Source organism: Molossus molossus, unplaced genomic scaffold (genome assembly GCF_014108415.1).
Source record: "Molossus molossus isolate mMolMol1 unplaced genomic scaffold, mMolMol1.p scaffold_m16_p_7, whole genome shotgun sequence".
In the NCBI taxonomy this organism is placed as follows: domain Eukaryota; kingdom Metazoa; phylum Chordata; class Mammalia; order Chiroptera; family Molossidae; genus Molossus; species Molossus molossus.
In genome coordinates this window covers 91,983,937-92,004,394 of record NW_023425401.1, presented here as the reverse complement: position 1 = coordinate 92,004,394, position 20,458 = coordinate 91,983,937, and the positions used below count along the sequence as shown (strand labels likewise).

At 40.4% G+C, this 20,458-nt stretch overlaps 2 protein-coding genes across 5 annotated transcripts in view; one reads left to right on the top strand and one right to left on the bottom strand.

The window, feature by feature from the left end:
* Positions 1-1,808: 1,808 nt before the first annotated feature.
* CALU (calumenin) overlaps positions 1,809-20,458 on the bottom strand; it is a 37,501-nt gene continuing 18,851 nt past the window's right edge. For 2 of the 4 annotated variants that reach the window (XM_036246975.1, XM_036246974.1), the window contains 5 exons: positions 17,585-17,778; positions 13,414-13,580; positions 12,788-12,848; positions 4,476-4,675; positions 1,809-3,004 (listed from right to left, as the gene is read on the bottom strand). In XM_036246975.1, the coding sequence (XP_036102868.1) occupies positions 2,900-3,004; positions 4,476-4,675; positions 12,788-12,848; positions 13,414-13,580; positions 17,585-17,778 (727 nt within the window). In that variant the 3' untranslated portion in view covers positions 1,809-2,899. Of the gene's footprint in view, positions 3,005-4,475; positions 4,676-12,787; positions 12,849-13,413; positions 13,581-17,318; positions 17,513-17,584; positions 17,779-20,458 lie in introns of all 4 variants that reach the window. The other 2 variants (XM_036246978.1, XM_036246977.1) reach the window with 1 other exon arrangement.
* On the top strand, positions 15,193-15,438 carry LOC118620020 (40S ribosomal protein S29-like). The gene has a single exon (XM_036246979.1). It carries the CDS (start codon positions 15,207-15,209, stop codon positions 15,375-15,377), a length of 171 nt encoding a protein of 56 aa, XP_036102872.1. The 5' UTR covers positions 15,193-15,206; the 3' UTR covers positions 15,378-15,438.

Below are 20,458 nucleotides of genomic sequence, written 5' to 3'. Positions count from 1 at the left end.
ATAAAGAAAAAAAAACAAACAAAACCTTCAGTAGGCCCCAAACATGAGTTTGAGACTTTGCCATACATGCGTTGCTGCAGCTCCGGCGGGAGCAGCCACGGCCACAGCCCGAGCCGGACGAACTGTTCGGGGTGTCTCCTTCCTTCCCCTCCTGTCTGGCTGACCCTATGTATCTGTCTTATGAGGTGTATTTACTAACGCTAACAGTTTATGTTCTCAAAATAAAATTACACATCCTGATACCAGTTATAAACTACACCAAAATGTTTTAAAAATCTGTTTTACTTTATATTTTATACTCCCCTTCTCCACCCTCTGAAAGAGCCCTTTTGAAATAAAAATCAAGATAAATGTGTGTACATCCAGGCATGACTTGTGTCTGGTATAATTATGTAATGAGCGTCCCGGGGCCCAGGGGAAGGGGATTCCAGCTGCAGTGAGAACGCTCGGCTTCAGGGAAAGAAGTCACCCGTTTGGAAGGTGGCAGTAACTTCTCTGGATTGAGGGGTATGTAAACCTTCTAGGAGAGTTCCTTTTCTGTGACGTTTTATAGCACTCATAATTCTGAGTAAGCTTTCTATTTCTTAAGAGAATAAAGGCCACACACACCCCACAACGAATGTAAACAGTTTTATTTAGAAACAGATAGGTACCTGTTTGCATTATAGAATATAAAACTTGGTTTACACTCTATAAAAAATAACCAACATCCAAATTGAAGAGAGCTAGCATTCACAGGACACACAATATGGGTGTGCAGCTACTGTCCACCAGCCTCAGGCTTGATTTAAAACAACAACAAAAAGTAATCCAGGGGACCATCAGAGATTAGAGTACGATGCTTGCTGAACAACCCAGCATCCAGAGGTTGCTGTCTCAGCAGGGGAAGGCTTGCTTTCTAAGTGTGACTTTGACATAAGGCCTGGGTTCTCTGACCCTAGGAAGCTGCGAGGCTCTCCTGCTGGTCACGTGCACTCTAACTAAGCCAGGGCTGGTGGAATTATTAGTTCTCTCTGGTCTTAACAATAAAAATGGGGAATCTGGAGAGCAGAGAATTTCCATGCCCTCTATACTGGGGTTAAACTTATAAGAGTGTATCCACTCTCAAGAGCTCAATGCAGAAGCTGGGGTGAAGTTACATATGTCTGGCTTTTTACCAGGCCAAGTAGCCCACCTTAACATGATCATGGAAGACCAAAGGATATACCTATGTTCAGGTTATAATCACCCAGCACCACCCGAATATTATTCAGAAAGATATATGAAATAATAAAGGTTAGCTATATATATATATATATTTATCTTAGTAACCTGAGGGCTAAAAACTTGGAATACAACAAATTCTCTCAAAAGAAGCCCACCTGTAAGAAAGGGACCAAAGACAGAGCTTGTGTTATGTAAAATAGGGGTAAAGTGAGTTGGGAACAGAGGACAGTTTCTTTATCTCTTTCTACATTGTCTCTCTCTTTGATAAGGATTGGCAATCTGTTGATCCAAGATAAACTTTAATTTTGGCAGTGGGGAGAGGGAGCGGTGGGGGAATAGGAAATGACAAGTCAAAGGCAGAAGGGTAAGCAATGGTCCTCAAACCAAAGACTCTGTAGGCCCCTCACCGGTGAGTCTGAACCCAAGCTCTCCAGCTGACACAGAAAAAGGCCTGGTAGTTAAGTGGTTAGCATTCTGAGGTATGAGGATCCCTGGTAAATTCAGCAGCATGTGGTTTTTGGAAACCAGCTCACAAAATAAAAACACTGCAACCGAGCTCCTAACTAATACTGCTATTTAACCACTGTCTGAAAGAGAAGGAAAAAAAAAAAAAATTCCCACACTATACTGGGAGGCTCTAAGCTTACATATAAGGTGGTCCAAATAATCTTCTCTTTATTTTGTCTTAGGGTTTCTTAAGAGAGTCCTCATTCAGTGATCGTTTCTCTCATGAAAGGCACTTTCAATGACATGATTGGAAAGAAGCACATTTTAACCGCAGTGAAAGCAAAATTAATTCCTCAGAACATCTGGGGAAATAGGAGCAGAATAGGGCCCTTACAGTGATTCAATAGGCAAGAGTTTCGAACACTTCAACAGATGCACACCCAGAAAAAAAGTGTGTGCCCTGAAAACACTTGTATTTTTCCTTCAGTTTTCCAGCTGTTTCTATGTCCAGTTCTATAAAAAGATCACACTCACTACTTGATTTTCAGGACGCTGGCCCCAACTCTTCCTACCACAGCTGTGCTTGACAAAATTAGCAAACAGCTAGTCCTAAAGGGGGGGAAAAAGGATGAATGAATCAAGTTGAGCCAAGCTTTCTTACAGTACAGGGATCTGTCCTTGCCCAGATAATGCCAGAGCTAGTTGCTGAACCTGTAGCAAAGGAATAAAATACATGGCCCCTACTATTGATGAAATATACTTTCCAATAGGCAAGATTATCATCTTTCTAAATATAAACTGTGGGGTATATTTTTTCTTTTTCTTCTCTTCCAAACATTTCTTATTGATCTCAGGCTTAAAAAATTAGTTAAGTCAGAATTATAAAAATTACATGATAAGGGTTGAGAAAGAGTGAAGGCTAATGTTTGCCTATGAGTTGAGGATCTTGATCCTTGACATCATACTCCCAACCAAAGAACAAATACAAAAATAAACACCATGTTATACATAATACAAAGTGGAAATCTACAAACACAAGTGGACTAATTAGTTGTTCCTCAGAAGCACAGTTTCCCTCCAGTCCCTCAGCAAGGAGAAGGAATGGGGACAGGATGGTTTTCGTTATGTTTTTTCACGTCTTAAAAAGTTTGTAATAACAGTCTCAGTAGCGCAAACAATTTCATGTGAAACCAGAAGCTGTAAAAATAAATTATTTTTGAAGAAACATGGTTCCTCTGCCTGCAGCTCAGAACTCATCATGTCGTACTAAGGCCTCACCAAAATCTGTGGCCTGGCTGCCCACAAATAAATCGTACTTGTCAACAATCTCCTCCTTGGTAAGCTTGCCATCCTGAAATTAGAGAGAATGGAGAATTAAGGCAAATATATTTCCCACTCCAAATTTAGAAACACCGCTATAGAACAATCAATAGTGGTTTGGGAAGATTTAAGATGGTAATTCCCAGTAAATTAAATGTGAACTCTACCCCCCCATCACCAGCCTGCACACACACACACACACACACACGTACACACATGTACACACACACACACACACACAAATAGTAATTAATACCTTTTTCTTATCAAGAAAGTTAAAAGTGGAAGTACAGAGATAATAGAGCTCAATCAGTAACTCAATGCTGAGAGACACAGGTTTGTTTCTTAAGGGGAGAATGCCCTCCTTTCAAGCAAAATGCAGGCCGTCTCCTAGGCAAGGGTAGATAGCCAAGAAGAACTCGGTAAAATACTTAGAGTGATCAAGTCATAGCCTAACGGGAACAACAAAATCTGCTAATATCAAGCGGAGTCCTCACCTCTATTATGCCCTAGCTACCAGTCAGATTCCAGACACAATCCTCAATGAAGGCTCAGATACTCATCTCAAAAACTATCTAGGCCAGATTCCCAAGGGATGATTACACGAGTTTCTTTTTCTTACAATCCTCAGGACACAGCACCTGTCTACTGAAGTGACTGAGTAAGAACTCAAAAGAGACTGACCCTTAAAAAGGCTTGATGATAAGAAACTGCTTTTGAAACTGAAGATCAGCCTAGATAAAAGAAGGTTCAGAATGCTAAAAATCCCCCAGTTTAGATGGGTAACACCACTCTTTTAATGAAACAAATGCCTCGCAGATAACTGATCAAGGACAATTTTAACAGGCTCCAGGAAAAGCTTTTTTATAACCTACTACACAAAGGACTTCATTTTAAAAAGCATATTTGATTTAAGAAGGAAATAACCAGCCCCGCCAGTGTGGCTCAGTGGATTGAGCATCATTCCACGGACTGAGGTCCCAGTTTGAATCCCGGTCAGGGCACATGCCTGGGGTGGTGGGCTCAATCCCCAAAAGGGGGCGTGCAGGAGGCAGTCAACTGATGTTTCTCACACTGATGTTTCTATCTCTCTCCCTAAAAAAATCAATAAAACATTAAAAAAAAAAAGTATATGACCAGCCTTGAGTAGGCAAAATGAGCCTGTAATTGGTAAAAGAACAAAGAAAACAACAAAGAAAAAAAAGCAAGGAAAATTTCTTGGGGATCCAAAGAGAACATGCTGGGCACAGGTTACACACACAGAGGTTCTCTTCTGAAGCCTTAATTCCTCCAATGCTACATACACTTGGCAAAGGGATTTCTAAAATGAGATCAGACAGTGAATGCTGCCCTGTAAGTTTTCAATTGCCAACTTTAGGTTGGTAGCAGACTTAGATTAATTAAGACTGTAAATGCTTTATGTACCTTAATAGGAATTTTAGGCAATCCCCTAGAAATAGACTTCCACCACTGCTAGATTGTTTGGGCCTGACCAGACTTACCTTGTTTTGGTCTGACTCATAAACTAGGTGCCGGGCTTCTGCTTCAGCATGATCATAGTCTGAGGGAAGAATCCAGTCTTTGGTCTCTTCCTTGTCCATTTTCCCATCACGGTTCTTATCTCGAAACTCAACAAACTGTTCTCTCTCTGTCTTGACCCACTCTGGTTCATCAGCATTTCCATCATGGCTATACATGTCACCTGTGTGCACAGACATACACAGAAAAGATGGATTTTCCTTTTTCCAAAGACTGCTCCATGCTGATCTGGTTTAACCCCCTTTCCTCATCCAACTGTTTGGAACCAAATAAAAGTTCTAAGGGTATTTTAGGTCAGAGAGAACTTAGAAAACAAGGAATTTACCTGCACCTTAATTGCTCTTAAAACAAAAATATTTCCAGCAGCTGGTTTTGAAAACAAAGAGTCCGTATCTCTTTTTAAAAATGCATAAATAAGGGGAGACAACTAACATCAAGAAAAAGACGAACTTTTACAAGACAGTTGTTGCCTACATTCCATTTCACTCCATGGTAACTAATTAGACCTGACCACTGGTTTTGGAAAGGTGCTGTTTTAAATTCTCAGGAAAACTTGAGACGTGTTTGTTACAAGTCAAAACTGTCCCCAACCAATTACTTGGTATATTTTAGAATGTATCTCTAAAATAATGGGCATTTTCTTATAAAGCCATAATGCTATTATCACATTTTACAAAAACAACTTTTTGTTATTTTATACTCAATCCAAATTTGAATTTCCTAGTATTTATTTATTTAATCCTCACCTGAGGATATTTTTTCCATTGATTTCTAGAAAGTAGAAGGGAGGGAGGGAGGAAGAGGGAGAGAGAGGAACATCGATATGAGAGAGACACACTGATCAGCTGCCTCCTGCAATGTGCCCTGGCTGGGGCCAGGGATCTAACATGCAACCTTGACTGAAAATTGACCCCTCCCTGTGCAGGCCAATGGTCTAACCAGAGTCAGGGCATGAATTTCCTAATTACATTTTTAAAGTTGGTTTGTTTAAATTATTTATATGAATAATGGTAGCTAGAAAGTTGCTATAGTATTTTAATTTTACAAGATTTATTTAAGAGTTAACGTACTTTATCAATATTTACAGAGATTTTTCTATACAACTATTTAAATTTCTACTTAAATATTTAAGATGCCAATTTCAAAATGTGTAAGAGAATACTGTTTGTCAAAATTCTTTCAGGAATTACGTGAGTGAAAAAGTCTGAAGACTCCTGAGTTATGTGACATCTAAGTAACTGTAGGTACACTTCATAGAAGGTCTGGAAACACACCTAATAGAAGTTTAAATAGTTTCTAGTAGCTCTAAGCAAAGGTAGTTATTTAGCTGTGATAAATGTAATTTGTATGTGGGGACCCACAAAATGAAAGCTGTCCCAGTGGCCTGGCCCATGACACAAATCTAAACCCAAGTCAGCCTGCACTTATAGGAAGTGCCTCACTGCCATGGAAACCTAACCTACACCAATCACGATCCTCCAGCTCAGTTTACCTGACCCTGGAAAAGAGGACCTCTAGCCGTGTAAAGGAAATCCCCGACCTCCTAGCCAGTTCTGCCGTTTCCGTGTTGCCTCCTCCAACACTCGCTCTTGCCACAAATCTCCCAGGACTCCACTGCTTGTGAGCCACTGTAGCCTAATACATGAATTGTTTTCCCCTGAACAGAGGACATCGAGCTCATTACTAAATTACATTATTTTTGTAATTTGACAGTTAGTACTGTCATTTTTCTGAATTTGAGGGTTAAGAAAGAACAACTCCTTCTGCGTTAACAGAAGAAGTTCCTCAGAGTAGGACTTGCCAATCTCTCCCCACCCACCACAATACAGCACATTCAGAAAATATAGTATTTGTATGACCCACTGGGCAAGTACCCTGCCCTAGCTGTGCCAAGGGTCAAGGAGACCTTTCACAGTATACAGACTGCGAAGTTGTGAATTAGAGTAAGTGTGTGCATAAAAGACATACTTTTAATAAAAGCTAGACTATACAATACAGTGTAAGTGCATTTTAAAGCTAGATGAGTAGAGAGAAGAATGATACTACTTAATTTTCTATTTAAAAAGGATTCAATCACCCTGGCCAGTTTGGGTCACAGTTAGAGCTCGGCCCACAGACCAAAGAATTGCAGGTTTGATTCTGGTCAAGGGCATATACCTCGATTGTGGTTTGGTCCCCGGCCCTGGTTGGGGTCATGCAGGAGGCAACCAACGTGTCTCTCTCACATCGATGTTTCTCTCTGTCCCCCTCCTTTCTACTCTATTTGAAGATAAATGGAAAAATATCCTCGAGTGAGGATTAAAAAAAAAAAAAGAATTCAATCTACATAATGATGTTAAGAAAGTACTAATTTCTTGAAATTATGTTTTAAAAGTTTTAGGAATACACATGTATCTTAAGAGATACATAACCAAATGTTTATCAATAAAATGATGACTGGGATTGACTTCAAAATAATAAAGGAGGTAGGTAAGGAAGTGAAAGGATTGGGCATGGACTGATGGCTGTTGGGGTTGGGTATAGGCACCTGGGGATTCATTATATTATTCTATCTAATTCTGTGTATGTCCTCAATGCTCTGTAATACATTTAAAGATTAAAAAAATTACACATTGTATTTGTGGAATATAATGAACAAAACAAACTGATGAACAAAATAGACCCAGAAACATAGAAGTAGGGTACAGACTGACAAACCTCAGAAGAAGGGGATGGTGAGATAAAACACAGAACTCATATGCATGTATGTGTAACCAATTGACATGGACAATAATGCTGGGGACGGGGTGGGGGTGGGGATCAGGAGGAGGGTGTCAATGGAGGAAAAAGGAGAAACATCTGTAACAAAAATAAATTAATAATTTAAAAAGGTTGACAAAGGAGATAAGAGCATACAATGAAATAAAGCCAAAAAAGCAAAAGCAAAACCAAAACAAAACAAAACAAAAATTCAACAGTATAACTGAAGACTTTTTATTAATGCTAAATGTAAGAGTCAAAGACTACTTGTTTCTTTAGGATCTCTCAACAGGATAGCACATCCCTAGAAACCAGAAGATACTGGGAGACTTTCAGCTTAACAAAGCCCATTAGTTGGGTGTAAAAGTGTTAGCATCAGTTGATGGTTTGCAAAAGAAAGCAGCATATACACAGCTGAGTTTCAGTAGTGTCAAGACACAATTCCTTTGCCCTTGAATCTATATGATGGGGAGGGAGACAGAACTATCTCATTTGGCCTCAATGCTTGGTAAATGATAGTACTTAACTGTTATAAAACCTATTTCGTCCCCTCAGAAGGTTCAAATGAGTCCCTCAGTTTTAGGAATAGTGGTAAGATAGCAAAAACCAAGAATGAAGAGTACAATATCTAACAGTAGAGCCCTGGACAGTTTGGCTCAGAGGTGAGAGTGTCAGCCCGCAGATCAAAGTGTCAGAGATTCGATTTCCAGTCAAGGGCATGTACTTGGGTTGCAGATTTGATCCCTGGCCCCGGTTAGAGGCAACTGGTCAATGTGTCTTTCTCACATTGATGTTTCTCTCCCTCCCTCCCTCTATTCCACTCTATCTGAAAATCAATGGAAAAATATCCTTGGGTGAGGATTAACAAAAAAAACACAAATATTTTAACAGGCAGGCCCTGGCCAGTTTGGCTCAGCGGTTAGAGCGTCAGCCTGTGGTCCAGAGAGACCGGGTTCAGTTCCTGCTAAGGGCACGCACCTCGGTTGAAGTTTGTCCCTGGCCCTGGTTGGTTGTGCGGGTGGCAGCCAATGTATCCCTTTCGTGTCAACGTTTCTCTCTCTCTCTCTCTCTCTCTCCCCCTCCCACTCTATCTGAACAAAAAATGGAAAAGTGTCCTCAGGTTATATATATATATATATATATATATATATATTTTTTTTTTAACAGTAGAAAACGTCAACTTTGAAATGGGCTCAGTAAATGCACACAGATATTTATTTCCACTGAAGAACTCAACTAAAAAAATCACATTGAAAAAAAAATCCTATGTTCCAGTGCTCATCCCTCTTTCTCTAAAATACTCAAAAGTATATTACTGAGTCTTAGGGGAAAAAGCAGTAAATTTTCAAGGAGTAATTCAACTGAATAACTCTAGAAAATAAATATCAGGTCTCATTAGACAAAATCTGAGTAAAGAAATTATTGTTCAATGCAGTTTAAGTGACAGGTGATAGAGGTAGGGTTTAAGTCTCCCTTTCATGCTTAAAATAAAGATCAGAGGACTAAAAACAAACTGGCTTATAGAACACAAAACCAGTGGTACACTAAATTAAGTTACTATCAGTAAATCAGGAATGCAAAATATAAAATTACCTAGTATTTTTCAAAATGAAATGACATTTGGCCCTGGCCAGTTTGGCTCAGCGGTTATAGAGCGTAGGCCTGCTCTACAGAGAGACCCAGGTTCGGTTCCCGCTAAGGGCGCGTACCTCGGTTGCAGTTTGTCCCTGGCCCTGGATGGGTCATGTGGGTGGCAACCACTCGATGTGTCCCTTTCACATCGATGTTTCTCTTTCTCTCTCTTCCTCTCTCTCCCTCCCACTCTACCTGAACAAAAAATGGAAAAATGTCCTCAGATAAGGAAAAAAAAAAAGAAATGACATTTGTAACAAAGATATTCATGCCCGGTCGGTGTGGCTCAGTGGATTGAACGTCATCCCATGGACTGAAAGGTCACAGTTCAATTCCTGGTCAGGGCACATACCCAGGTTGCAGGCTTGATCCCCAGTAAGGGGTGTATAGGAGGCAGCCAGTTGATGTATCTCTCTCACATCGATGTTTCTATCTCTCTCTCCCTTCCTCTCTCTCTAAAAAAATAAAAACAAAAACAAACAAATAAACACAATGCTGGGTGGCCCCAGGCAGAACATAGGCAGAGGCTCGCCTTGCCCCAGAGCCAGCACACCCAGTGGACAGCTTCAGACCACATCAAAGCACCACCACCCAACCACCTCCACAAGCGACACACTCAATTAATGAACTCAGTAAGTACAAGAGCCTGGATGAAGTCAGTCTTGCTCTGTGTGTTGGGCTCCTGCACAGCTGATCCTCCAGGGAGTCAGAGGCCAGTGGTCAGTGGGTCAGTGGGCACAGCCAGTCCTTGCAGCTGATCAGCCTGAATAAATCCCTTCCATTGGCATGCCAACACCAATCAAGACTCAATTACAAAAGACGGGTGTACAGTCCACACTAGGAGTGAACCTTGAGAGCCCAGCTGGGATTACCAGGGAGGCTGTGCCACTGGATCCTACAGGACACCTACAACAATAGGCCACTCTACAAAGCCTAGGAGACATAGCAACTCTACCTAATATACAGAAAAAAACACAGGGAAGCAGCCAAAATGAGGAGACAAAGAAACATGTCCCAAATGAAAAAAAAAAAAAAAGAACAAAACTCCAGGAAAGGAATTAAACAAAATGGAGATAAGCAATCAATAAGATGCAGAAACACTGGTTATAAGGTTGCTCAAGGAACCTGGTGAGACATTCAAGGAACTTGGTGAGACCTTCAAGGAACTTAGTGAGAACATCAACAACATAAATAAGAACCAGTCAGAAATAAAGGATGCACTAACTGAAATAAAGAATAATTTACAGGGAATCAATAGTAGAGTAGGTAAAGCCAAGAAGCAAACCATTGATTTGGAATATAAGGAAGGAAAAACATCCAATCAGAACAGCAAAAAGAAAAAAGAATCCCAAAAAATGAGGATAGTGTAAGGAGCCTCTGGGACAACTTCAAGTGTACCAACATTCACATCATGGGGGTACCAGAAGGAGGAGAGAGAGAAACTGAAAACCTATTTGACAAAATAATGACAGAAAACTTCCCTAACTTGGTGAAGGAAACATGTATACAAGTCCAAGAAGCACAGAGAGTCCCAAATAAGATGATCCTGAAGGGGTCCACACCAACATACATCATCATCACAATATGTATCTATCAACAATTGAATCTACAAATAAAATAACCAAGCAGAACAGAAACAGACTCATAGATACACAGAACTTTCTGTTGTTTGCCAAATGGGAGGGGGCTGGGGGAATGGGTGAAAAAGATGAAAGAATTCAGAAGTACAAAAGTACAAATTGGGTGTGCGGGAGGCAGCCGATCAGTGTTTCTCTCACATCGATGTTCCCATCTCTCTCACTTCCTCTCTCTAAAAAAGCAATAAAGACATATTTAAACAACAGATTAAAAAAATATAGTACAAATTGGTTGTTAGACTGATGAACCTCAAAGGGAAAGGGGGAGGGAGGGTGGGAAGAGATAAACCAGAGAACTTCTATGCATATATGCATAACCAATGGACACAATAGTGTGGGGAAGGCAGGAGGGGGGGCAGGATTGGGGAGGGGAAGGTCAATGGGAAAAAAGAGGGGACAGCTATAATACATTTAACAATAAAGATCAGTTTAAAAAAAAATAATTATCTTTCATCTCTTCTTATCTTTTTTTAAAATCCTCACCTGAGGATATTTTTCCATTGATTTTCAGATAGAGTGGGAGGGAGGGAAGAAGGGAGAGAGAGAGAGATAAATATTGATGTGAATTGATGTGAGAGACATCAATTGGTTGCCTCCCACAGGACCCCAACCAGGGCCGGGGATTAAATTGCACCGGAGGTACCTGTCCTTGACCGGAATCTAACCAGAGACTCTTCGTTTGGAGGGCCGATGCTCCAGCCGCTGAGCCAAACCAGCCAGGGCTTCTTTACTTATCTTAATTTCTATCACAGTAATTGGGAAACAATTTGGTCAACACTTGGTAAGAGAGGCAGCTCCTTTTTTTAAGGCAATGGGGAAATCATGAAATTATTCTGAAGAAATAAAAACAGCTTTACCTGGGAGAAATTAGCCTTAAAGGTATAACATCAAAAACAAAACAAAACAACTTTTTAAAAAATAGACAACTACAAGGAAAAAATGGCAGAAAGGAGTAACTTAAGAGAACCTAAATGGGAAACATGACTAGAACACAGTGAAAACAAAAGGTTCTAAAGCAGCAGTTGTCAGCCTGTGGGTCGCGATCTTTGGGAGTCGACCGACCCTTTCACAGGGTTTGCCTAAGACATAACAGTAGCAAAATTACAGTTATGAAGTAGCAACAAAAATAATTTTATGGTTGGGATCACCACAACATGAGGAACTGTATTAAAGGGTCGTGGCATTAGGAAGGTTGAGAACCACAGCTCTAATGAACCAGTAATCCTGGTCCCTTATTCATCCACCTATCTCTTTTATTCTAATCCTTGTCTTCTTCTCCTGGGTTTCCTTATGCCAGTCTAGGCTCCCTGCAGCTCTTTACTGTCACTTCCACAGGGCATCTGGGATGTACTATATCAGTGCTGGCCTGTATGGTAGTCAGTGACCATGTGTGGCTATTGAGGACGTGAAATGTGGATGGTCCCAACTGAGATGTGCTTTATGTATAAAATACTCTTCCAAAGACTTAGTAGGAAAAACAAAAACCCTCAATAATTTATGGTAATACTGAAATTATAATATTTGGTTATATAAAATATTACTGAAATTATTTTCATGTATTTTTTTTTTAATCCTCACCCAAGGACATTTTTTGCATTTATCTTCAGATGGGGGGGGGGGGGGCAGAGAGAAACATCGATGTGAGAGAGACATATCGACTGGTTGCCACCCACACGACCCCAATTGGGGCTGGGGACAAACTGCAATCGAGGTGCATGCCCTTAGCAGGAACCGAACCCGGGACTCTCCGGTTTGAGGGCCGACACTCTAACTGCTGAGCCAAACCGGCCAAGGCCTCTCTCTCTCCCCCCCTCCCACTCTATCTGAACAAAAAATGGAAAAATGTCCTTGGGTGAGAATAAAAAAAAAAAATAGTTTTTATTGATTTTAGACAGAGAAGGAGATGGGGGAGGAGAAACATCTACCGGCTGCCTCCTGCACTGGGAATCCAGCTGCAACCTGGGCATGTGCCCTGACTGGGAATTAAATTGGTGACTTCTCAGTGCATGGGACAACACTCAACTGAGTCAAACTTATGTTTTTTTTGATATGGCTATGAAAAAGTTAATATTTCGTATGTGGTTCACATTTACATTTTGATTGGACAGTTCTGTTACAGATAATTTACCACAACCCACTATTCCTCACATTGGTGTAGCTTAATGATGTGCTAAGAGTTGACCAATGGGATAAATTGTTTCCATGGAAGAACCTATCTCCCAAAGCTTCTCAGCCCCTTCTAAGAGAAATGCCAGAAACAAACTTACCAATATACTCTTCTAGATCAATGAAACCATCAGCATTCTTATCTATATCCTCCATTGTTTCCTAGACAGAAAAGATTGAGAGACTATTAATGATAAAACATTTTCAGTGTTTTATACTTCAACCTAAAATAACTATGAGTCTTCTTGAAGAGACACGGGTACTGCTTAATTATGAACTATCCACTAAACCCATGATGATCTGGTAGTCCTAGTCCTGCGGAACCCATATTAACAGATGTGACCAGTAAGTATGTCTATAGCTATAGTCTGTTTTACTGGTAACTGCCTTCTGTGAGAATTATTTAGTATCACTGTTATTACTCCATAACTGATTACAGGTCATGAGATATTTTTAAAAAATAGGATTTTCTCTCATGCTTATAATATGAAGCCACCAATTAAATGGCAAAATACATGATCTGATGATAAGTATTGTCATACTAAAGAGAAAGTCTATAGCACCTAAGATAAATGACTTGATCACAGAAAAACAGAGTGACAGAGCCTGGATCCAACCTGGCCAGCACTTGCACTGCTTCCAAATACACAGGAAAGGTGAAAGGGGAAAGACACATAAGCAACAAAAAGAGAAATTATATTCGTCGAGAATCCCTGCTCTCACCTACCTGCACTACTATGTCTTTCATGTAGTCATATTCCTCAGGGTGCAGGAAAGCTGTGAATTCCTCCTTTGTGGCAATGAGGTCTCCATCCTTGTCTGCCATTTTAAACCTCCGTTCATCTCTAACCATCATCTGTTTATAGTTAAATCCATCATCAGGGTCTGGATCATCTAGAAAATAAAAATTTAGGTTAAATCTTAAAAGACTTCCAGAAAACATGAAAATATGTGGGCTGGGGAATCAATCTCCAAGGATAAACCAAGCAATGAAGAAATAACTCTTTGATTACACAGGTACAATTGCAGCAGTACAGACATTCAGTTTGGGTAATCAAAGACCTCAAAGTCAGGTCCAAATTGAATGTAAATGCTTGCTATTCAACATGAAACCCTGGCTCCTGGACTATGTAACCAATTATGTAAATTCTTCACTGTTACTGACTGTTGAGGCTGTTTGAGGGATTGAGTTTTTTAGTTTTATCCGAGATGTAGTGGTGGTTCTAAAGCCACATGGTCTGGGTTTGAATCCAAATTCTATCACTTTCTAGCATGTGACCTTGGGCAAGTAACCTAACTGTGCTTCAATCTACCCATTTGTAAAATGGAGATAATAATGGTTCCTGCCCCACAGGACTGTTGAAGTTTAAATGAGCAAATAAATCTAATTACTTAGAAGAGTGCCTGGCATATAGTAGGCTTTCAATAAATGTTAGCCATTGCTATTTTTATTAAACATCAGGTTCCCATTAAAAAGCTAGATATCACCCTGGCTGGTTTGGCTCAGCGGTTAGAGGGTCGGCCTGCGGTCCAGAGAGACCCGGGTTCGGTTCCCGCTAAGGGCACGTACCTCGGTTGCAGTTTGTCCCCGGCCCCGGTTAGGTCGTGCGAGTGGCAACCACTCGATGTGTCCCTTTCACGTTGATGTTTCTCTCTCTCTCTCTCTCCCTCCCTCCCACTCTATCTGAACAAAATATGGAAAAATGTTGAGGATTAAAAAAAAATTAAAATAAAAAAGCTAGATATCAAAGGCCTTCTACCCCATTAAATAAGCCAGTTAGATTCAAGCAACAGAATATTACCACTTTGAAAGTAAGAAAGTTAAGACACCACATTAAAGGTAAGGAATAATTGTTTCTGCAACATACTGACCAAGTAAAAAAGGACATTGTACTAGTTTTATAAAGACACACAGGACCCCTTTAACAATAACATCACCCTACTAACTTCTGACACTGTAGTTCAATCTTTCCATACTTTAAGCAGTTAAAAAAAAAAGACTATTGCTCTATTTTGAGAGTTGAGCAGCTTGAAGCTTCATGCTTTGTTGAGCGTCAAAACTCAGTAAGACAGCTTACTGCATCATGAGGTTTTGGGGACCCTATATGTATATATTCAAAGCCATGCCCAGCTGATGTGGCTCAGTGGATTGGGCATCACCCCATGGTCTGAGAGGTCCTGGTTCAATCCTGGTCAGGGCACATGCCTGGGTTGCGGGCTTGATCCGAGTGGGAGGCGTGCAGGAGGCAGCCAAGCAACGTCTCTCTTTCTCACATCGATCTTTTTCTCTCTCTCTCCCTTCCTCTTTCTCTAAAACATCAATAAAAACATATTTTTTAAAAAAAGTCATGATAGGCTGTAGATGGATAATTGAAGGAAAATATAACTTTCTCAGATACTGTTATTTCTTCTAAACAAATAATGTTTCAGTACCAACTACATAACATAAACAAGAAAGATAGAAGACAACTTATACATTAGATTCTTGGCTTTTTGCCTCGTTGCTTCCGAGCGAACAAGATGAGTCACCAGCAACTCTACTGGAGCCATCCGAGAAAATTCGGCCAGGGTTCCCGTTCTTGCCCCGTCTGCTCAAACGGGCACGGTCTGATCCGGAAATATGGCCTCAATATGTGCCACCAGTGTTTCCGTCAGTACGTGAAGGACATCGGCTTCATTAGGTTGGACTAAGTGAACTTCCATGAATGAGCCATTCAAGACATCTACCTTACCACAGAATGCTATCTCTTTGTACATAAAAAAAAAAAAAAAAGACTAGATTCTTAGCCAAGAGCCTTTCTCTTCTCCTCCTTAGAGTAAAACATGGTGACTGGAATCAAGGAGGCTGATAATATGCACATACATCACAATGAAAACTTTTCCTTTTTTAGCATAAACTTTATTTTCAATGACTAAACTCATGTGCCTATCATCACAGTTCAACATGCTTTATCTGTCCTAAGCACCGTCTGCACACAGCATTGGGTAGGCTCTTGATCTAGTTTTGGTATAGGCATGGTGGATCTTTGTTTTTCATATTTTACCTGTGGCAGAGACAATGTTACCGGTCCTTTGGTGGAAAGCAGATTCATTATGACAGAATTTAATTAAAAGCTAAGATGATTTATACCTGAACTCTAAAATGAATCAAGAATACACTCACGAAACACTCCTCAGCACTTCTGTAAGACAACTCATTATCCCCTGGGTACTGTCTACCCACATGCCTCCAGGGAAAGATGCCTTATAAAGACATTGTTTCTCCAGCCAGTGCTTCAGCTTATGCAGTCTCAGTCAGTAAAAATACCCATTACATCAAATCATTTGCCCTGTTAGCTAACAGAGCTCTCAACAGATTTGTATGCACATAAACATCCAAAGAGCTTAAAATTCATTCTGGGCAGCCAGTGAGTGCCTAGGTCTGAGCTGAGATTTATTAACACACCGTTCTGTTTAGATCACCAATAGCCTACCCTTTGTTTTGTATTTATAATTAATTCCAAATAAATCAGGAGGGTGTTAGGTCTCAGCCAGAGAGCAAAAAGCACGAATGACTCCTCCATCTGCCCTGACTTTTTAATACACGTGTTCTTAATTGGGTGAAGTCTATGTTTGGTTCTTGGCTAAGTGTCAAGCTTGGAGAGAGACTGCCACTTTAATCTTAGGAATGAGAACAAGCTGACACAGAAATAAAAGTCTCTTCACTCGAAATGCATGCGGTCCTGTAATTAACATGGACAGCTGGCTATCTAGTGGGGAAAAAGAACATTATACATTCACTGTCAGGGGTGAAAAGCGCCTGCTTTAACCCAGAAATTTGCCCAGTTTCTGAGATAAAAATGCAAGAAGGAATATTTATACATTTTTGTCTCAAATTGTAACCATGGACAACAGAGGAATCTCACTAACAGAAACACCCTAAATCATCAACTCAGTAAGATCGCCACCTAGCATTCAGTAGCAGGCAAGTGTAATAAGTAAAAGAAAATTACTAACAGGTGGCCCAAGCACACATGCTACCAAATCAACAGAAAGCAATCAAAGTCATATTTATTTGCCTTGAAGCATTTGCAAAGCAGGCTGATAAAACTCATGTGCCAGAGAAAACAAATGGGAAATTTTCATTTCTGAACGTCAGTAAGCAGGCATACTGAAATAGTTATATTTTATCAAGGAAAGTTGTAGTTGATGTATATTTTATTAAGGAAAGACTAATTTTCCTCCTATTTCCACTACTTATAAAGGAATCTAATTTGGTTTGAATTTCAGGTCCAACACCTTAATGTGATTATGTCAAGAGAAAAATCAAAGCATCTTGCTTTGCATTGTTGGAACAATGCAGCCTTTGAAACAAGATCTACTCCAAAACGGTCTCTCTGAGGGATGACAGAAAGAAAACATGGCAAAAATATATCTGAAATGCTAAAAGATGTAGAAGATGCCAGGCCTTCGAAAACCAAAATTAAACAAATTTTAAAAATACACAAATTTAAAATTAATGAAATGAAGGGAAATCAGCTCAGCATTGAACTATTTAAGATACGCAGTTTCTTCCTTTCCTTCACTGCGTGACCCATTTGTTTCTTTGACTCAAGACCATGGTCTCTGCCAGGCTGACATCTTGCCCCTTACCCAGGTCAGTGCCATAAATCACGTTCCTGTACTCATCCCAGGAGATTAAGCCGTCGTGATTCATATCAAACGCCTGCCATTGGTTTTCAACATTGTCATATATGTATTTCTTCTGGGCGTGCTTAATCCAGGCTTTCAGCTCCCCCTCCGTCACAAACCCATCTTTATCCGCGTCTATTTTATCTACAATCATTCTACAAGACAAAACAGTTACGTTTCAAGGTGCCAGCTCCACAAGGCTTTTCCCCCAGGTAGTAGGGACCTACCTAAAACGTAGCCGTAGGTGGCATTTTTATATTCCTCCCAGGAAACGAGGCCGTCCTCATTGAGGTCATGCCCCTTCCACTGTCGCTCTACATCCTCGTAAATCCAGCGCTTTTGTGCAAATTTAATCCAGTCTTTGAGCTCATCCACAGTGACAAACCCGTCCTTGTCGCCATCTATTTTACTTACAATCTTTCTGTAGAAAATGCAGAGAAATCCAGCAAAAGGTTAAAAGGACACAAGGCTCTGGATTTATTTAGCCAGGTGTGTGCTGTGACTACACGTGTTGTTGCCCAAGGTTAAAGCATGGAAATAAAAATAGTCCCCAAAACAAAACTATCCAATAGGCAACTGAGAATTTTTCTCTTAAGTGACCTGTTACTGGTCTGTAATGGGCCACCTGGATAAAAGGCAAGCACAGTCCATGGCTGGTTCACTTGAATCCAAAAGCAAACCTAGCCTCTCTCTCTAGAGCAGTGGTTCTCAACCTTCCTAATGCCGCAACCCTTTAATATAGTTCCTCGTGTTGTGGTGACCCCCAACTATAAAATTATTTTTGTTGCAACTTCATAACTGTAATTTTGCTACTGTTACGTCTTAGAGAACCCCTGTGAAAGGGTCGTTCGACCCCCAAAGGGGTCGCGACCCACAGGTTGAGAACTGCTGCTATAGAGGTAGGTTTCAGATGATGGTTGGGATTCAGGAGTGAATACCCATTCCTATCTGGGTTCTCCACTCTTTGTATCAAACAACATGCAGATCTTTATATGTGTGTATATAATAATATTAACATAATGTAATATAAATATATAATATTGTTAATCCTTACCTGAGGATATTTTTCCATTGATTTTTTTAGAGAGAGTAGAAGGGAGAGGGAGGTGAAGAAGGGGAGGGAGACAGAGGTAGAGAGGGAGAAAGAGAGAGAGAGAAACATCGATGGGTACACATTGATTGGTTGCCTCCTGCACATGCTCTGACCATGGTTGGAGATTGAACCTGCAACCCAAATACGTGTCCTAAGCGGGAACTGAACCTGAGACCCTTCAGTGCATGGGGTGGTGCTCTAACCACTGAACAACACCAACCAGGGCTATATATGTATATTTTTATTGCTTTTAGGAGAACCTCAGTTTCTTGGTATATAATCACAACTACTAACATGGTTTTCTAAAAATTCAAAAATTTAAACCAGTCAGCTCCTTTTGAAAAAAGATAACACTTTTGTTAAAAATATGAAGTTATTAAAAATAGTTCTGGAATCATTTATACCTCAAGTCAGGAGTATTTAAAAAACAAACAAACACAGGCACACAAAGACAGAACCAAGCTTATTCTAAAAAAATAAGCAGCTTAGCCCAGCCGGTGTGGCTCAGTGGTTGAGCATCGACCCATGCACCAAGAGGTCACTGGTTTATTTCCTGGTCAGGGCGCATGCCCAGGGTGTGGGCTGATCCCCAATGAGGGGCATGCAGGAGATGGCCAATCAATGTTCTCTCTCATCGATATTTTCCTCTCTCTCTTCCTCTCTAAAATCAATAAAGAAAAAAAAAAGCACCTTATTTTATTATACACTATGTCGAACTGGAATTCTACACATAACCACACAAATAGAACACTAAGGAAATAATGTGGGAAGAACACATATCTCTGATTATGAGAATGTTAATAAGCTGAGATGGTTAGTGTGCAGATGATAAAGCAAAATTAGAAGGTTCAAGAATCAATGTACTTTGCCTTTCATGAGCTTTTTTCTAGATCTGTTATCCTAATTTGATTTCAAAATATGTGTATGATATGAAAACTCCAATGTAAAGATGCAATCACCTACTCATAGAGGCTAAGACAACATATATGAAGTCACACAAGTAAGTGGCCCAGTTTGGAATAGGAACTTTACAATTTTTTTTCCTAATCCTCACCTGAGGATATATTCTTATTGATTTTTCAGAGAGAGAGAGAGAGGAGAGGAGAGGGAGAAAGCCAGAGAAACATTGATGTTAGAGGAAATATCGACCAGTTGCCTTCCATACACGCACCGTGATTGGAGATCCAACCCACAACCTTGGAATGTGCTCTGCTAGGAATCAAACCCCAGAAGTTTCAGTGTACAGGACAACACTCCAACCAACTGAGCCACACAGGCCAGGGCTGGAATGGGAACTTCAAATAAAAAATTTTAACAGAATTGAAATCATGGCATACTCCTATGCTTTATTAAATGCAGGATTGAAAAAAGACTGTCACTTGGCAGCAAATAATCTTTTCCCAGTCTATGTTCATTTCATGAATACATTGGAAAGTGATCAGAATCACAGAGTATGAGCAACACTATGAGAAAAGATTCCTCTTGATACTGATTTGGTGTTAGGCATAACTTAAATCTTATAATTAACATGCATTTTCTTTCAGAAAATGTGTAATCTTACAGCTTTTGATCTGAAACGTAAAAAGAAACAGTAAAGTAAGAAGCCATCTCTCTCTCGCTCTCTCTTTTAATCCTCACCCAAGAATATTTTTCCATTGACTGTTAGAGTGGGAAGGGGAAAAGAAATAGAAACATCTATGTGAGAGAGACAGACTGGTTGCCACCTGCATGAACCTGACTGGGACCAGGGATGGAACCTGCAACCAAGATACATCACGTATCTTGATTTCCTTGACCGGAAATCAAACCCGAGACACTATTGTCCATGGGCTGACGCTCTAACTGCTGAGCCAAACTGGCCAGGGCAAGAAGCCATCTCTTAAATACCCTCCGTTATTGCCCTGGCAACTATGGGTCAGTGGTTAAAGTGCTGGCCTGTGGACCAGAGTCCTGAGTCCAATTTTGACCAAGGGCATGTACCCTGGCCTTGGCTGAGGTCGTGAGGGTG